The sequence below is a fragment of the Trichosurus vulpecula genome, chromosome 9, assembly GCF_011100635.1.
Source record: "Trichosurus vulpecula isolate mTriVul1 chromosome 9, mTriVul1.pri, whole genome shotgun sequence".
Lineage (NCBI taxonomy): Eukaryota > Metazoa > Chordata > Mammalia > Diprotodontia > Phalangeridae > Trichosurus > Trichosurus vulpecula.
Window position 1 is genome coordinate 129,760,959 of NC_050581.1, and position 18,767 is coordinate 129,779,725.

The 18,767-nt window shown below is 36.4% G+C and overlaps 1 protein-coding gene across 1 annotated transcript in view; it reads left to right on the forward strand.

The window, feature by feature from the left end:
* ABCA13 (ATP binding cassette subfamily A member 13) overlaps window positions 1-1,892 on the forward strand; it is a 519,839-nt gene extending 517,947 nt beyond the window's left edge. The window contains exon 67 of the mRNA XM_036739641.1: window positions 1,797-1,892. Within this exon, the coding sequence (XP_036595536.1) occupies window positions 1,797-1,892 (96 nt within the window). The remainder of the gene's footprint in view (window positions 1-1,796) is intronic.
* The last annotated feature ends 16,875 nt before the right edge of the window (window positions 1,893-18,767 follow it).

Consider the following 18,767-nt stretch of genomic DNA (forward strand, 5'->3'; position numbering starts at 1 on the left):
AATTTGAACTCTTCTTACTTGGCTTCAGATATATCATGGGTTAAGATCATTCTCTTTACACATATAGATATATTGAAGAGCATAAGCACAGGTAGGCATGCATACACACACACACACACACACATCCGCTCATAATCAACAAACTACTTACTCAAACAAAAAACACTGAAAGGTGACTATTAGTGTTGTTTCCTTTTCCAAAACGAGAAAGGGGTTCCATTGTAAGTATACACATACACACATATGTGTGTGTGTGTGTATACATATACATACATATTTAAAATATAAAACCATATATGGAAAAGAAATTTTGCTTATTCAGTACCAAGAATTGATAGTCAAGTCACAAGCCTGGTTTTCATTAAAAAAATTCATAACCGTATTTACACAGAAGAAAATGTCTAGGTGATTCATTAATATTCTAAATAATTGTCTCATAGGATTTACTAGGAGAAGCAACATGGTGGAATGAAAAGAATACTAACGTTGGATTTGGAATATCTCTGTTTGAATCTTATTTCTACTACTTATTAGTCTGGACAATTAACTAGCTATATGGCCCTGGGCAAATCATTTAATCTTTCTAAGCCCCGGTTTTCTGCCTTATAAAATGGGAAAAACATACTTGTTCCATCTAACACAAAGAGGAAAATGCTCTGTAAACAATATGGTGTGATCTAAAAGTAGCTAGCATTGTTATTAGTGATGGTTTGCAATTTGTGCCAGAGAAGAAACCAAGGTGCAGTGAAGAGATCATTGATTTGGGGGATCTGTAGCGGATCAGTGAAATTGGATGTAGAAAAATATATTTTAATTTTCATTTGACTCTAATTAAAATTTATCATGATGTTTAGTTATGATTTCAAAAATAAGCAAGTTATACTGAGAAGAGTTCCTTACCCTTTTGTGGAGTGTCAAAGGGGCCCATGATAAGCACACAAACACACACACACACACACACAAGATTAAGAACTTCTACTTTAGAGTATTGGATTCACATCCTACCTCTGTTACTTATTTATGATTCCTTGGGCAAATTATTTAACCTCTCTGAGCCTCAGCTTTCTCACCTTTAAGATTATATATTTAATAGCTTCTAACATTGCTTCTGGCTCTAAAATATCTTATTCTGTAAGGTACCAACATCATTGAGATCACAGATTCATATAAGTACCAAAATATTAGGAAAAGGTATTGGATCTGTGATTTCATTGGTAGAGGGGAATCTCAGATGAGAACTCCTTCAACCAATGAAGGTCAATGTCATGTCTGCAACTTAGAATCTTAGAGGGTTTCCCAGATTACTAATAGTTTAAGTGACTTAGTTTCATATAACTAATAGGTGTTGGGTGAGGCTTGAACCCAAGTCTTCTTGGTTCTAAGTCCAGCTCTCTATCCATCATTCCATGTTTCTTTGTATCAAATTATTATTATTAATTATTAGTAGAATTAATAGTAATAGGAATCAATCAAAAGACATCCATTAAGCTCCTGCTATATCCTATGCACTGTGCCAAGTGCTGGGGAAATGAAAACAAGCAAAAAACCTCCCAATCCCTGATCTTGAGAAGCCCACAATCTAATGGGAGAGGCAATAAAGAATAGGTACAATTTCTGAGTTGGAATTTGGAAACATAAATATCTCATCTGATGATATAGGTTGTTTTCCACAAAGGCAAGACTAACTTTTAGTAGGGAAAAATAAACAGCTTTCTGAGAAGTTGAGACCATAATAAATGGACCACTTCTTTTCAGAGCCTTCTAACAACATTTAGTATTTACATTATGTCTTACAGGTCTTTATTAGCTTTGCGACCCAGCAGCAGCAAACTCCATACCCTACCTTGGAATCTTCCACCAACTATATTCATCCTCATCCTGTGTCAATCTAGCTTCCAAGAAATCCTTCCACCAAACAAGTTCAAAGCACTTGAAAACAACTCTCCTCATGGGGGAGGGCTCATTGTTCAGCACCTGAAAGAAACAACCTAGCTCCTCTCTTTATTTTGGATATGAGAATGATAAGTCCGAGAGGCTAAGAGACTTGTACAAAGCCACACGGATAATTCATGGACTAGACAAGAACCAAGATCTATTGATTCCTTGTCCAATTCTATTTCCTTTGGATACATTAACATACTTTGTTTTTATTTACCAACTCAAATGAGATCACTTTCAAGTCAGGAATTCATTGAGTTACAATGCCGTGACAAGGAAAATGTAGTCTTTCTGTGGCACAAATGATGCTCTCTATATACATTAAAAATACTTATTATGTAGCCCTGAAGCCATATTAAATAGATTGAACAAGGTCCCATAAATTATACATGACAGAATTCTCCCTTAGGCCTTCAGGTTTTAATATTTCTCTTTGGGAAGTGGGAAGAGACTTAATAGTGATAAATTATGCTTTTCTTGACTTTGGCCTTAATTTCTTTTGTTTCTGAGAAAAACAGAATTCGATCCTGCATAATGGAATACAAGTAAAAAGCCCTAAGAATATAACATTGACCAATAACATTTTAGCTAAATGCTGCAATCTCTTATAAACTTCATAAAATGCGGTCTTTAAAAATACCATCATTTTGAGAAGGAATCTACCCTATATTGAAGTAAAATTGTCATTTTAAAATATATTTTTTTCTAAAATAAAAATAATAATAATAGCCAGCATTTTCAAGGTGTTTAACATATGTTATATCATTTGGGTTCCCCTGGTCAAGAAGTGATCAGAATCTCTTAGGGCAGAAACTGCTCAATTTATATTTGTTAATATCAACTGGAAAATCAATATAGGGTGGCTAATTTAGTTTTTATTTGATTTCTTTTGTGCGAATAGAGTCACTAAATAATATTCTGTGTTAATTTAGGAGAAAAGTTTTTTTGGGTAACTTTTTTTTGTGTTATAGTGAGATATAATTAGAATCTATTCAGATCCAACTGTTGTTAATTGCATCATTTTTCAAGGAAAACCCTCAAACCTTAGACCTTCTTAGCCAATCAAGGATTGTTTTCCTAGGAGTGTCTTTGAGCCGTATCCATGTAATTCTTTTTTAAAGATACTGTGGTTGCTCACATTTTAACCTATTCTCATTGTCCAAAGTAGAAAATATAATTATTTTGTAATAAATCTTTAAAAACTTCTGAAATATGACCAATCTTATAGCAGTGAATAAAATAACTGTGCTTTAATTTGGCATGATCCTTGGATGGCCTTCTGTTTGTGGTTATATTTTTTCTTCTTTGTAGCTTTATGTGTAATCTTTAGGGATCTAATTTAATTCAAGTAAGGTGTAAATGAAGCTATCTTTAAATGATGAGAAAGCTAAAATCAAATTGAGTTGTAGTGTGCTAGATTGCACTATAGGATACTTTTTCTCAGCTAGAGCATTCATAAAGTTGAAGTTTCAAGGTATGTCATTGAATAATGTCTTTAAAAAAATAACAGAGGGAAAACATGCGAAAGACCACATCCCACAAGACTGAATCTAAAAGGTCAAATCTTATGTTAATGTTGAAAATGTCATTGCATCTTTGAATGTTGTAAATGTTTTATGCCTTTGGAGTTACTTGTTGTCTTAGGACCTGTGGGCTTAAGGTCAAAATATTTGAAGATTTCTTTCAAAAAAATGCACCATTCTCTGAAAGCAGGAGTGATTCATAAAGTTTCCAGTAGAGATTACAGTCTGAAACATATCAAAAATGGGAAAAATTAGCATAATTAATATTTTATTGCTTATTCCTATAGCTAAAAAGTTCAATTTCATTCTCAGGTGAATGAAAGAGAATGTGGCATGGCTGATAGGGCACTGAATTTGGAGTCAAGAATGCTTGATTCCAAATCCTACCTCAGACACTTATCAGTTGTGTTAGTTGGGTCTTTTAATCTCTGTGTGTCTCATTTTCTTATCCATGCAATGAGAGTTGGATTCAGTGGTCTCTAAGGTCTCTTCCACTTTTACATCAATGAAGTAATAACCATCATTTTCCCACTAGAAATGGAGGATCCAGCCAATCTGATATGGTGGTCCTCTTCTTTTCCCCACCTTCCTAGATTTCTATCTATCTTCAAAATATCTTTTACATTTGCTCCCTTCTGTCCTCTGACACTGCTACCATACTTCTGTAGGTCCCCATCAGTCCATGCCTGGACTGTTGCAATAGCATTTTAGTTGGCCTCCCAGCCTTAAGGCACACTTCATTCAACTATCAAAGTGATCTTCCTAAAGCTCAGGTCTGAGAATGTCACTCCCTCCATTTAATAAATCCTAGTAGCTCCCTATTACTTTTAGGATCAAACATAAAAACCTTTGTTTGACTCTCAAAGTTTTTCATAACTTGACCTCATCTTCCCTTTCTATCCTCCTTATATCCTTCCCTTACTCTTCTCCATATATTCTACCATTTAGTCATCCTGGTTTCCTTGCTCTTCCTCATACTTGGAACACTACATCTTCCAACTCTGGGCATTTTCACTGGCTTTACTTAATGCTTAGAATTCTCTCCTTCATGTCTGTCTCTTGGCTTCCTTAACTTCCTTTAAATCTTTGCTGAATTTGCTTTCTCCAAGAGGTCATTCTTGGTCCGCCCTTAATGCTAGTGCCTTCTTTCTGGTTTTCTTCTTCTTTTTTTAAAGTCTCCAATATATTCTGTGTGCATCTTGTTTACTTGTCTCCCCCATTAGATTGTGAAGTCATCAAGGGCAGAGGCTATTTTTGCCTTTCTTCAAATCCCCAGTGTTTAGTTTATGACCTGGCACATCCTAAGGGTTTAAAAAATGCTTGCTGACTTTTTTTGACCTTCGTCTCTATACCCTGATGACCGTTTTAAACAGGAAAAAAAATCCAGAGATAGAGTCATAAAACTTTTGGCAAATGGGAATTCATACCTATGAAGATGTTGCATTTGCATAAAACATGCTGTTGCAGCATTGCAATGATGCTGCTGCAGTAATCTAGGCATGAGATTCTGAACAATTTAAAATATGGTTGCAGCCATCTGCTACACTCGAAGAATAATAGTTCACAATGCTGCTTCCAATCTCCACAACTTTCTTAAAGCAGATGAACAGATCCTCTGAATCAACCATTGTCAAGTCTTTAGGGGAAGGGGGAAGAAAACAAGCATTTATTAATTGCCTATATACCAAGCACTATGCTAAGTGCTTTACAAATATTATCACATTTGATTCTTGCAACAACTTGATGAGGTTGTTACTTTATTGTCCCTGTTTTACAGTTAAAGAAACTGTGGCAGATTTGTGTCTTGTCTAGAGTCACACAGCTATTAAGTGTCTGAGGTCATATTTGACTCAAGGTTTTCCTGACTTCATGCCAACCACCTTATCCATTGTGCCACCTAGCTACCTCTACTTTTAACCCATGAAACCATTTACCACCTCCTAAAAAGGTCCTTTCAGGGGCAAAATAATATAGCTGGAATAATACCGGTTCTTCAGCCAAAAGCCCTGGATTCAACTCCTAATACTATCACTGTGTTTCTTTGGGTATGTCCTTTGACCTCTTTATAACTCAGTTTCCTACTATGTAAATTGGAGATAATACCTGGACCCCTACTTTACCAGAAGTGAGGAAAATATGATGGGAAGTAGGGCAGTTAGGTGGCACAGTGGATAGAGTGCTGGGCCTGAAGTCAGGAAGACCTATCTTCCCGAGGTCAAACCTGACCTCAAACACATGCTAGCTTTGTGATCTTGGACAAGTTACTTAACCCTGTTTGCCTCAGTTTCCTCATTGTAAAATCAGCCAAAGAAGGAAATGGCAAACCACTCCAGTATCTTTGCCAAGAAAACCCCAAATAGGCTCATGAGTAGTTGGGACACTACTGAAATAAGTGAACAACAGCAAACAACAAAGCTATGGGAAGTATTGAGAGCTCTATAAATATGACTCATTATTATTGACAAAGTAATCATGTTTACCAAATTATATCACTAAAAAATCCCCAAAGCAGATACACTCTGGAAGCAAAAATCCCAAATGAATACCAAAGATCAAAATGGCAACATTTTTCTTTTTCAAGTAATCTATCAGTAAGCATTTGAAGGGTGCCTTTGCTTAGTCTGTCCACTATTCCTGGAATGCATCCTTTCCTCAACTCAACTTTTTTAAGATCCCTTGCATTTTTCAAAACTTAGTTAATATTCACCTATTATGTGATTTCTACATCTCCATTGTCTCATATTTATTTTGTATGCATTTTTCTTCCTTACAGCATGTGAAAGATATGGAAATAGGGGTGAAAAATGGTAGGCATTTGAAACCAGAAAGCCATCATGAAACTCCAAGATGAATTATTTCACCAAAGACATTTTAACTGAGTTGCTTTTTTGTCCTTGATTTTCTAGTTCCTATCACAACTCTGTAATTGAAAACAAATACGTGGGGCTCACATGATGTGAGAAAAAAAGTCCTTCCTGTGACTGCAAATAATTCAGAATAATTAAGAAAAAATGCTTCAGACTTGTTCCAGAGATGCAAAACATTTTTTTTCAGCTGGAGAAATTCATCTATTAAAACTCTCGACAGGAAATTTCAGTATGAGAAAATGATAGCTCTGTATATTGTAATCAGACATGGAAAATATCCAAAAAGTGTTTCTTCCCATTCCTAGCCCAGGCCCATCTACTGCACTTGATTTAAGAGCAATAATTTGGATACTGAGACAGTATCCTGCATGTATTTTAAGAAGACTCTTTGTTAGTGAAAAGTATAATGAGAGTATTCATTTTAGAACCAGCACAAGAACAAGAATCTAACAAGATGATGAAGCATGGCTGGCTTATAACTTGAGAAGGAGATTGGGAGTGTCTGTCACATGGATCACAGATTTGTTGAAGTGTCTAAGTATTAATATTTGCTAGTACATTAAACATGTTCAAAACCAGTTATTTTTAATGATTGCTAATGCAGCTTAGGTGGTATAGTTGAGAGAGTACCCTAGAATCGGGAAGACCTGAGTTTAAAGCCTGATGTAGACATTCAGCTGTGTGACTTTGGGCAAGTCACCAAACTTCTCTCAGTTTCAATTAGCTCAACCAACATACCTATTTCCCAAGTTCTCATGAGGAACAAATGAGATAACATATGTAAACTCTACTATTATCATCATTGTTATATCATCACCAGAATTATTAATTTTGAATTGGCTTCAAGTGTGCTTGGTTTAAGTGGTAGGATAACAATGGAATATGGGAATGTTCTGTGAAGTCAAAGAATGTAACATTGGAGAACTCTTAATTCTACATTTTCAGATTCAACTATAGGTTGAATGTATCTGAAAGATTTGGCTATGCTACAAGTTTTATTATTTATTAATTATCCGAATCAACAGAACATTGGATTAGAAGAAATGTCATTAACAGAGCTTCATCCACGCTGGGAGTGGGAGACCTGAGTTTTAGTCGTAGCTGTCCTATTCACTGGCTATATCAACTTGGGCAAAGTACTTAATATATCTATCTAGGTCTTGGTTTCTAAAGCTATAAGATGAGGAAGTTGGAGTAGATGATCTCTAAGATCCTGCCAGGTCCTTAGGACTCCATGGGTGCCCATAATGCTGTAAATAAATAACATTTTAAAAAAAGTTTTCCATTTACATTAGAATTTCAGAGATATTTCATTTTAATTTCTGCGTTAAATTAGCAGTGGTTTCTAACATTTGCCCCTCTAGTTTTGCTGTCAAGTGGTTAATGATCTGTAAACTAACACTTAAATGTAGTGGTGCTATTATTTAAATAGGCTACTAAAGTAATCCTCCAGGGAAACCTTTTTGTACATTGAAGAATTCCTTCATCCTATGAAGGAAGAATCATCTAAAATATATTCATTATTTAGTATATATGATATTATTATATATTGTTTATTAAATATCAGTAGCTAAGTGGAACAGTGGATAAAGCACTGGACTTGCAATCAGGAGTTCACGAGTTCAAATCTGGCCTCTAATACTAGCTATGTGATCCTAGACAAGTCACTTAACCATGTTTGCCTCAGTTTCTTCATCTGTAAAATGACTTGGAGAAGGAAATGGCAAATGACTCTAGTTTCTTTGCCAAGAAAATCTCAAATGAGGTCATGAAGAGTAGGATATGACTGGAAAATAGCTGTACAACAACATCTATTAAATATTATATGATAATTATTGTATTTATTAATGGGAGTTTTCAGGTGTGGGTATTTTGTGTTATCCCAATATTCTCACATGCCACTAGACCTCTTATGGTGTGGGCATTTAGAATTTCTCCAGTTATGTGGGCTGAAGGACATATATGTCACCCAATGAAGTGATACTCATTTATACTCTCTAATAAATCCATCATAAGAGGTCTTTTCAATGTACTGGGAATATTTGACACTTTCTTTTCACATTGTGCAGGTGTCAGTGGAGCCTAAAAATGTTGGAAGTGAAAAAAATGATTATCAATTGAGTATTTCCCATATCTATTATATAACTGGTCATATATTTTTCCAATGGCATACTTTACTTCATTACTGTATAATTCCTTGGACCTCCCTAGGAGAAGTGGAGATGTAAATGGTGGAGTGAAGCAGGGTACAACACATCATAAATAAAGAACTAAAGAGATACACTATATAATATGTATATATATAATATACATATATATAATACGTAATACATATATGTATGTATATGTATGTATTTCTTTTTTATAAGGAAAAATGATCAACATCTAACAGGTATTGTTAAAAGTGGTCCTCTTGGCAGGCAAAGTAGAATATTTCAGTCATTAGGAATTTTTTTTTCCTAGATTGAAAAGAAAGGGTTCCCCCCTCCAAGAGTGGCTTGAATTATATGCTCTGCCTCTGTCATCCAAGTACGGCCACTATCATTTACAAGAATTTATGTTGCCTCTAAGGCCGTGTGATATAGTGGATGGAGAGTTGGCTTTGGAGTCATGAAAAGCAGGGTGCCTTTGATGACTACTAGTGGTGTGACCCCAGAGAAGACCTTTAATCTCTTTAATCTCTACATGCCTCAAGAAGTTCTCAAAGATTGTAAACTATAGATAAGTCACTTATCAAGCTTTTACTAAGCACTTACTATATTCCAGTCACTATGTGGAGAATTGGGGATACAAAGAAAGGCAAAACCATCCTGGTCCACCAAAACAACAATAGTGAAAACAACAACAAAATGGTCCCTGTCCTCAGGGAGTGTATATTCTAAGGGTGGGTGATAGCACTCGAATGGGGGAGAGCAGGTACTGACCTCTATTGGTGAGAGGAATCCCACTATAGGAAATGAAATTACAAACGAAAAATAATTACCTCTATGAAAGATTTTCTGCCATTGCTGGGATAGTCAGTTTGCTACAAGGTTAAGGCAGCAATCTCTAAACGTTCAGAGAACTAGGTCTAGAAGAAAACAGATGAAGGTGAAAATTTTGTTTCTCAATCCCAATCTTTTTGGGTAGAAAAAACATTTAGCTCAGGATCTGAAATTTTCCATTTTCCTCTCAATGCCACGGGCATGCAGGGCTTATCAAAGTTCTAACTCATTCTTAAGAGCTGCCTGCTATATGAGGAAGGGCATGATGCTAAGTGGTTTTTCACGTTTTACCTGTCTCAGATGAGCGTGTAAATGTGCCATTCCAATATTACTTTTATGAAAGTATTTTGTGTCTGATTTTGATAAATTTTAGCCTGGAGCATTTCTCTTTCACAGAATCATCTGCTATGTGTCTGATCTACTCAAGCTTCTTATTTATCTTTTTCAGACTAGTAAGTCTGCACAGATAGAAAAAAGGGCAGAAAGAGACTGGTTAACCTTAAAGGAAAAGCTCTTCCAGATATGCATATATTGGCCAAACCCTATCTTCTTTATGGTGTTCTTTTCTGGGCACCTTACTTTAAGAGTGATGCTGACAAACTGGAAAGTTACCGGAGGGTGACCAGGATCCTAAGAAGTGTAGAAATCATACCATATGAAGGATGCTTGATAAAACTAGGTGTTTAGACTGGAGAAGAGAAGACTTGTGGAAGCTTTATAGCTCTCTGCTTTATTTGAAGAATTTGTGGGTGGCAAAGGGAGCAGACATTCTACGTTTCCCTAGGAAATAGAATGAAAAGCTGGAAGCTCCAGGGGAATGGATTTTGGTTAAATTGTAAGAATGAACTTAACAAATAAACATATAACAAATAAAGATGTCCAATACTGGAATGGATCATCTTATGAAGCAGTGAGCACCTGATCACTGGAATTCTTTAAGTAGATGTCAGATGACTCCCATTTATAAAGATCATAAAGGGGATACCTGAATTATCTGGGATTCCTCTCATGGGAACGAGTTCAACCTGGTTTTCAATAAGGTCATTTTCAATTCTGAGACTCTAAGATCGATCACAAGAAATGATTGTAAACATCACATAGTTAAGTTAAATGAGGTATACTTTAATGATGATGGTCTTTTATTATTGCTTTGGTATTATTATTTTGCTTTTATTATTGCTTTGATGGGAGATAAAGCCACTGTGCACATGTTACTTGGAAGTGAGGTATTCATCTCCAAAACAGAGGCATAAATCCAACATTAATATGTCACAAAAAGGAAATTTGCTAAAAAGAGAACAAGACCAAAAAAAAACAACTAGAAGTTTTCTGCTTGTCACCTACCCGAGACCCAAAGTTCTACCCATTTTATCTTTCTAATTTTAGTCCTTTGGTTCCTACTTCAGTCTGTTGAGATCCAAAATTTTTGGGAGATATTCTGTTGACCCTTTCCTACTGGTGGTCAATCTACAAATGACTCTGAAATACATGAACAAAAAAAGAGACATGTTGTGTTTGGTTCAGGAGTGTAATATGAAGTCATATTTTGGCTCAGTATGATGCTCTTCCTAACTGTTAGAGCTATCTAAAAATGGCAGCAGTTGACTCATTTGGTAATAACTTCCCCTTCAGTTGAGGTGTTAAAATACAGACTGAATAGTTGCTAGTAAAATTAATGCACAATGGCCATTTTTTGGCCTTCTAACATAGGTTTGTGGGATTTATTTCTGTAGCACATTCCCATTGAAAGGAAGCATGGTTTGGGAAAAAAGAATCATTGCATTTGGAGCCAGAATTTCTAGGTTTGAGCTCCTTACTTTTAGGTCCACCACTTACTACTTTCTAAACTTTGTTTAAGTCTCTTAAAACTGAGTTTTCTTACCTGAAATATAAGAATAATATGTTCATGATCTACCTCATAATTTGTAGGCTCTTCCTTATCCCTTATTCTATAGCAAAGGCTCTGGAGCTGTATTTGCTCTGGCAGCTTGGGTCATCAGAAAGTGGTCAGTATATCTACCTTCAGATGGGTAACTCTGAAAGGTGGGTGTATGCCTTACTAATGCTAATGAACCCCTACTGGAATGCTTCCCTCCATGATTGTCAGATGAAAAATCAGTCAGTCAGACTTCATTAGCTTTTAAGAAAGGGATATTTGCTGTGGTGACAGAGTAAGTACAGTTGGTATAAAAAATCTCCCCAAAAGTCTCTCTCATAAATACTTATAGAGCCAAGTGAAAGTAGGATCAAACTTATAAAGCATATATGACAAAGAGTAACTTATAGCAACTGGTTGCTAGAAGTCTATGTCTTCCCTTTGTGAAGTACTTACAATGTTTTCTTTAGGTATGGTATAGCTTTTTTGAAAGGCTCCTAGTAGGATTATGGGACTGCCTTTCTTAGTGCATCCTCAGCTTCAATGCAGGTACTGCTGACAGCTATTGTTATCTTTGGGATACTGCTAGGATAGCCTTGAGTTCAAATATTTTGAACCTCAAAAATTCATAAAGTCTTCCTCTGGTCGGGGTAGAGGGGGAGGAACTAAAGTTTGTCTTTATTGCTCTCAAGGAATTTCTTCACAGGGACTTAGCTGGAATAGCTCTTTCCTTTCTGCTGCCAGACATGAAAATCCAATGTTTGGAACTAGCCAGCTATTTTACAGAAACTCACAGAGTATGACCATATTTTTACAGCCAACTCCAACATACTTGCTGTCATACCTATTTGAAATGTCTTTGTTTAATCAATTGACCCAAAGGAGATATCTAGGTATTATTCACACTCAGGTCATGCCTCTGATTGATTAAGCCAATTGAGATTTTCCCATTTAACAAAAGTATCAAAGCTATTAAATTGGGTTAATTGATGGATTCAATTGACTCCCACCTTTATGCTATAATATCATTTTTTGAAACATAGTACTTTATTTTTGATCCCAAACTTCTTGGGATCTTCTAATAAGCCATTTTTGAGCTTTTTGGGGGGTACTCACTCTCTTTGATCTTTGGCATGTATTTTTCCTCTGGATTTCTAATAAAATAACCTATAGTCTCTTTGTCATTTATTGTCTTTTTTAGTTCTACCCCTCCATTACACAGATGGACCTAAAACCCATGTCTGACCATATTTTTCTTTCCTATGACTAGGCAACTGTGATGAATTCTCCATGTTTCTTCCCATCTAATATGATGCTGCATTTGATTATATTGTCATTTCTTACTTACTATTTCTTACTGGCTTTCCCACAGTCACCTCATGCACTCACCAGTACCAGTTCTGTAGACAGAACTAAGGTCAATGTGGTTTTCTTTTTCATGGAATCTCTATTTCATCATGGAAACAGTCTTACATTCTACCTAAAAATGTAACGTCCATTCTCATTTTAACTCATTCCATGAAGAGTCTACAAGGAAGTAATTAAGATCACAGTTATTACCATCTGAGCTAACTAAAGATTATGCAATGCCACTGCACATTTCCAAACAAGCCTTGCTATCCTAGTCAGGTGTCCTACAGTGCGCTCCTGCTATGACCTTTTCCTTATGTGAGCATGGAGTCCTGATAGACACAGAAACCAAAACACTTTCCTTTTCTCTAAACTATCTACATGCTCACTGTTAATAGCTGAGACATCATTTTAATGGGAGGAAACTTGGAGATATTGAAATCTGGGCCAGCACAGCTCAAGTAGAATTGTTTGTTTTTTGTATCCGTTGAACTTAGCCTAGTGCCTGGAACATTACAGGTACTGAATAAATGCTTATCGAATAGAACATTCTTATTCTCATTAGTTGGTAGTTTAGATAGCATTATCTCCATTTGAGGAATGAAGAAGCTGTGCCTTGGAGGTACTGAATAATGTACTCATTTCTACCCAGTTAGTATTAGAGGCATTATAGTATGCTGTAACAGAGGGCTGCAGTCTTCATTCTCCCTGGCTCAACCAATCCTGAAAAGCATTGATAAACCAGTTAATCATTATTAATTAAGTACCTATTATATATCCCACACTGTGCTAGAAGTTGGGGATATAAAGACAAAAATGAAGCTGTTCTTAGCCCCTCCTCCCTGCATAAGAAGCTTACAATTGATCTGGAAAGACAACATTTATATGTGTGAGTAGATATAAAATATATATATACTAATAAAAACAACATAATTGTGAAGGGAGAAAGAGCCCAAGCCAAAGGTTTTTGAGCCCAGGTCTGGTGATGATGGATCAATGTAGTTGTTTGATGTGCAACCACCTTGGCTGCACATAATGAATATTTTAGCTATGGCCGCTCATGAAGACCATTTTCTAAGTCACCCAGGATGTGATCAGCATCAATAGACTGTGTCCCTTATCGACAAAGTCCATTAAATCATGTAATCTTGAAGAGTTAAGGTATGGGAAGTACGTTACTACCACTAAAATTACGTCAACAGAACAACTAACACTAGTTGGCAATTTATAAAGTGCTTCGATGCTTACACACTGCTTTATATCAGTTATTTCTTATTTTTTCTAGGCCGAAATGCACATTCTGTTTGGCATTGAAAATCTTTCACTGTATGGCTCCCACTTATCTTTTCAAGTTACTTGACATTTCCCAGATGGATTATGTATTCACCTCCATGTACCTTCTATTGCATTAAAATTGGTATTCTTGTTGATCCCTATATAGGATATTCCATTTCCTACCTCTATGCCTTTGCCTTGTATGTCCACATTACTGGAATGCTCTCTCTTTTCAACTCTGCCTTTTGGAACCCCTATCTTCCTTCAAAGTTCAGGTTATGTGCTACTTCTTATAGAAGCCTTTCCTGATTACCTCCCCCTCCCCCCAATTGCCAGTGGTCCCCATAATGAATTTGTATTTATTTTGTATGTTTTTTGGATGCATTTGCTGTTGCTACACCTGGTGGAATGAAAGCCCCTTGAGTGTAAGAATTGCTTAGTTTTTGTATCCACTGAACTTAGCCTAGTGCCTAGAACGTTGCAGGTACAAAATAAATGCTTGGTGACTAGAACATTCTTATTAGTTGGTAGTTTAGATATCATTATCAACATTCAATGGATGAAGAAACTGTGCCTTGGAGGTACTGAATAATGGGCTTATTGTTACCCAGCTAAGATTAGAAGCATCATAGTGTGCTGTAACAGAAGGCTACAGTCTTTGTTCTGCCTGGTCTACTTTTCCCGCAGTTGTTGGAGGTTCAGATCAACATCAAACTGCAAAGATCCTGCTCTGTCAAGGCCCTCACTTTATACCAACTAATACAGTTTCTCCCTTTTACCATTTATTGTTATTGTTTAATCATTTCAGTTGTGTCTGGCTCTTTGTGACCCAATTTGGAGTTTTCTTGGCGAAGATAATGAAGTAGTTTGCCATTTCCTTCTTCAGTTTATTTTACAGATGAGGGAACTATGGCAAATAGGGTTAAGTGACTTGCCCAGGGTCGCACAGCTATTAAGTGTCTGAGGCCAGATTTGAACTCAGGAAGATGAGTCTTCTTGACTCTAGGGCCAACACTCTAACCACTGTGCCACTTAGCTGCCCTTTTATCATTTAGACTTTGACATTTTCAGAGAGGAATTAATTTCATCTAGTTTATTTTCTGAGAAAAACTACTTTGAGGCCTTGAACTTAACCCTTAGGACATCCTGACACTTCCCAAACTATGGGAGTGACATGTTAGGATCTTTTGGCTCCAAATCCAGAGTGTTTTCCATGACACCCCACTGTTTCTTTTAATCTACGTTGGTCTCCGTTTTGTCATCTGTAAAGTGGGGACAATAATACTGGCAGTTCCTGCTCAGGATTGTTTTCAGGATCAAATGATATGAATTAGGAAAAGAACTTTATAACTTCAAAGCCCTCTATTCTTGTAGATTATTATTATTGTTGTTACTGTGCTTGTTGACAGCCCCATAGAAAGATGCCCTTTTAATAGTTTCCTGCATTTAGACTCTGAAGGTAAATGGAACAAAAATTCCTCTAGAGACCAAGGGGGTCCCAGACCTCTTTAGTCTCCTTTGAAACCCCCATATTTTCCCCTGAGGCCTAGACCAGCCTTCTGAGTCAGATTAAAAGAATTCACCGACAAAAAATAAATAATCAGTAGATAGATAAATGAAAAGATAGATAGATAAGAAGCTATTTGCCCAATTAGATACTGACCCTGATCCTCCAATGAATTTGAATGCTATTAGATTGAGACAGATTGCACAAAAATAGATCCTTCCTAGATGTCTCTAGTGCCCTATTAAAACTACACTTAGAAGCAAGCATTTTTGATATAACACTTTCCTGTTTAATGAAATCCCTGCTTTTTACTCCTGACTTCAGCATTGTTCCTACTTAACTATCGTCCTAGCCTTTCTAGTTTTGAACATCCTCTGTTCAACCTGTCCACTGTTTTCCTCTCAGTTCTCACCTACAAGATTTCCTACGTAGCATGCACTTTCAAATAAAGAGTTCTTTCTTTCTTCATTCATTCATTCGTTTATTTAGCAGTCCATCCATCCATCTATCCATTCATCTAACCACTCACCCATCCATCTATCTAGCCATTCATTCATGTATGTATGTATGTATGTATGTATGTATATATATATATATATATATGCCTTCTGTGCTCTTTTACTTACCCTCATTCTGTCAGGGACATCTCTGGGTTTTTGCTCCTTGTCTTGGTTTCTCCTGATCAAGTGTGTGCCGTCTCCTGCTGTAATTAGCCACTCTCAGTACTAGGCCATTTGAATAACCCATGGACCTCTCTTCTAGCTCATCCACTACTTCCGGATGATTGAACTAGCCATGGCTGCATTTGTTTGACCTCTAACAAGTCTCTTCCCATAACTCTTCTGGTTCAGTCACTTGTTCCTTCAGAGCATGGATTTCTTTTCGTGCCTAGCAGATCATTGCTTCATGGATTTAGAACTGGAAGAGACCATAGAAAGCATCATGTCCAATATCCTCATTTTACAGATAAGGACACTGAGGCCCCAAAATATTAAGTAACTTGCCTGGAACCAAACTGCTTTGTTTGAGGAGGTATTTGAGGAAGAAGTTGAATGAAATTTTTCTGAAATCTGAGTCAAGTGCCCCTATTTGTTGCACTGTATGTGAACCTCTGATCCTAGGGGGAGGAATTCATCATGCTCTTTGTACTGAAAGCAGCAACCCTGATGCCCTGCCCCCATGTAGTCTATATAAATAACAAAATTTACCCAGTAAACTCTACCTGTATTTCTTTTAGGAAGTCCCTTTTAAACTGGGCTTATAGTTTAAAAGCTTCTCCACCAGCTGTCTAAGACATTGACTCAGCAACCTGTCGATCAAATTCTGACTTTTCCTTTTATAGTTCACATAGTTTCACAGTCCTTCTACTTGGAACACCTCTTGGAGCTATTAAATCAAAATTATATAAGTCACTCTAACCACCGCAACACAGAGACACCTCTTACCACATTATGACCTTGTTCTTGACCTTGTAGACCAAGTGCTTTCTCTTCTCACAAGCCTTGCCTTCCTCGATACGAATAACTAGACCCAAAAAGCAGCTGGATCAGTCATCTCTTTCCTCTTGGCACTTCCTTGCATAAGCCTGTTTCTAACCCTTTGATTGTAGGTGAGGAAAGGCTGAAAGGATGATGTGTTTATTTTCTTAGTGTGTGAATTTTCTATGATCTTTGACTGGATTCTGACTCTTGTTAATTAGTCTTTTTTTCACAGGTTCTTATTCTCTTCTAACCAGACAACCTTTCTGTATTTTGGCTTCATGACTTTCAGTCTTTGTTTGACTCTTCATTCCTACCATAACTCTGAAAATCTGACCCACTTCTTGGTTTTGACCTTCAGTATCTATGTCTATATCTATATCTATATATCTATATCTATATCTATATCTATATCTATCTATGTATATTTTATATACAATATATACACACACACTCCAGTCAGTACATAAAAAACTGATATTATTTGCAACATTCCACAACCGTGGACTCTCCATCTGTGCAAAGGAGTAAAGGGAAGTATCTAAAAAAGAGAGTTTCTTCAGAAGGAGAGAGTGTTCAAAAGTGTGAAATTCTGCAAGAAGCTTAGGAAGATGAATATTTAGAAAAAAAGCTATCAGATTTGGCAATTAAGAGGTCGATTAAATTCAGTCCAACTAAATGTGACTTATTAAGGAGAAAATGGGGAAAACTTTTCTGTTATTCCAGTACCTCATTTATAGTAGCTGCTTAATGAATGCTTCCTTATTGATGAAAGTCTGGTAAAGTAGAAAGAATGTTGGTTTGCCACTTAACTACTCATATTACTTTGGCAAGTGCCTTGACCTCTCCTAAACTTAGTTTTCTTTTTTGTAAAATAGGGTTGGCCTGGATGACCTCCAAGGTCCTATTCAACATCTAAATTTATCATCCTATAATATTTACAAATGTTGCTAATTATCACTTCGCTATTATTACTTTTATTATTTTATTGACTTTATTTTCTATTATTTATTTTAATAGCACATTATTATTCAAATAAATAATGTAATTGTAAATCACAACTACATCAAACTTCACAATCTACAAAGTAAACTGTTTTAGACCTCTTTCAGGTACATGATAATGGCACCTGACATTTATATAGCACCTTAAGGTAGTATCACAGCCTCTAAAATGGGTTGTAAAATGAGGGTGATTTTCAGCGAAATGTTTCGAATAACTCAGGTTCCCTTTAGATTGGATATTAAGCAGCTATAAAGAAACTAATCTCCCTTTAGCTTCTTAGAGTGAGCTGAATTAGTAACCCAGCAAAGTCAGATAAAAAGAGAATTATAGACTTTATAGCTGGTCATCTTAAATTTTTCCTGAACTCCTATTTTAGTCCAACCTTTGTGGGTCTAAAGACTTGTGAATCAAAGCCGACAAGAAATTAATTAGAATTGCCCCCTCTCTCTCCATCTTCCATGACCAATGCATTTGCATGGTTTTGAACTAGAAACCTGGTACCAGGCTTTCCTTGACCTTTCCTCAGTCCTAGAAAGTGTGGCATTGCTATAGATGCAATTGCTTGCCACTGAAGCCATTCAGGAGCCTGGGTCTGTCACAGTGACTTGGAGCTAAAAGAATCCTGAGGCCATAGATTGAGAGCTTAAAGGGACCTTAGAGGTCATCTTGTCCAATATCTTCATTTTACAGAAAAGGCAACCAAGGCCCAGAGGGATGAAGTGACTTACCCAAAGTAACAAAGATAGGTCAGAGTCAACATTTGAACATAAGTCTTCAGACTTCAAAACTGGCACGTTTTCCACTCTTTAGTGTTGTAACTCTTGAAATTTATTCAACAAGATCTCTTTAAACATCCCTTACAAGCTATGCCAGCTACAGGGTTTCTAAAAATTCCACCCTGAGCTATCCACCAAAAAAAAGGACATTTGCAATAGAGAGCGTTATTTCCAACTTAAAGTCACTG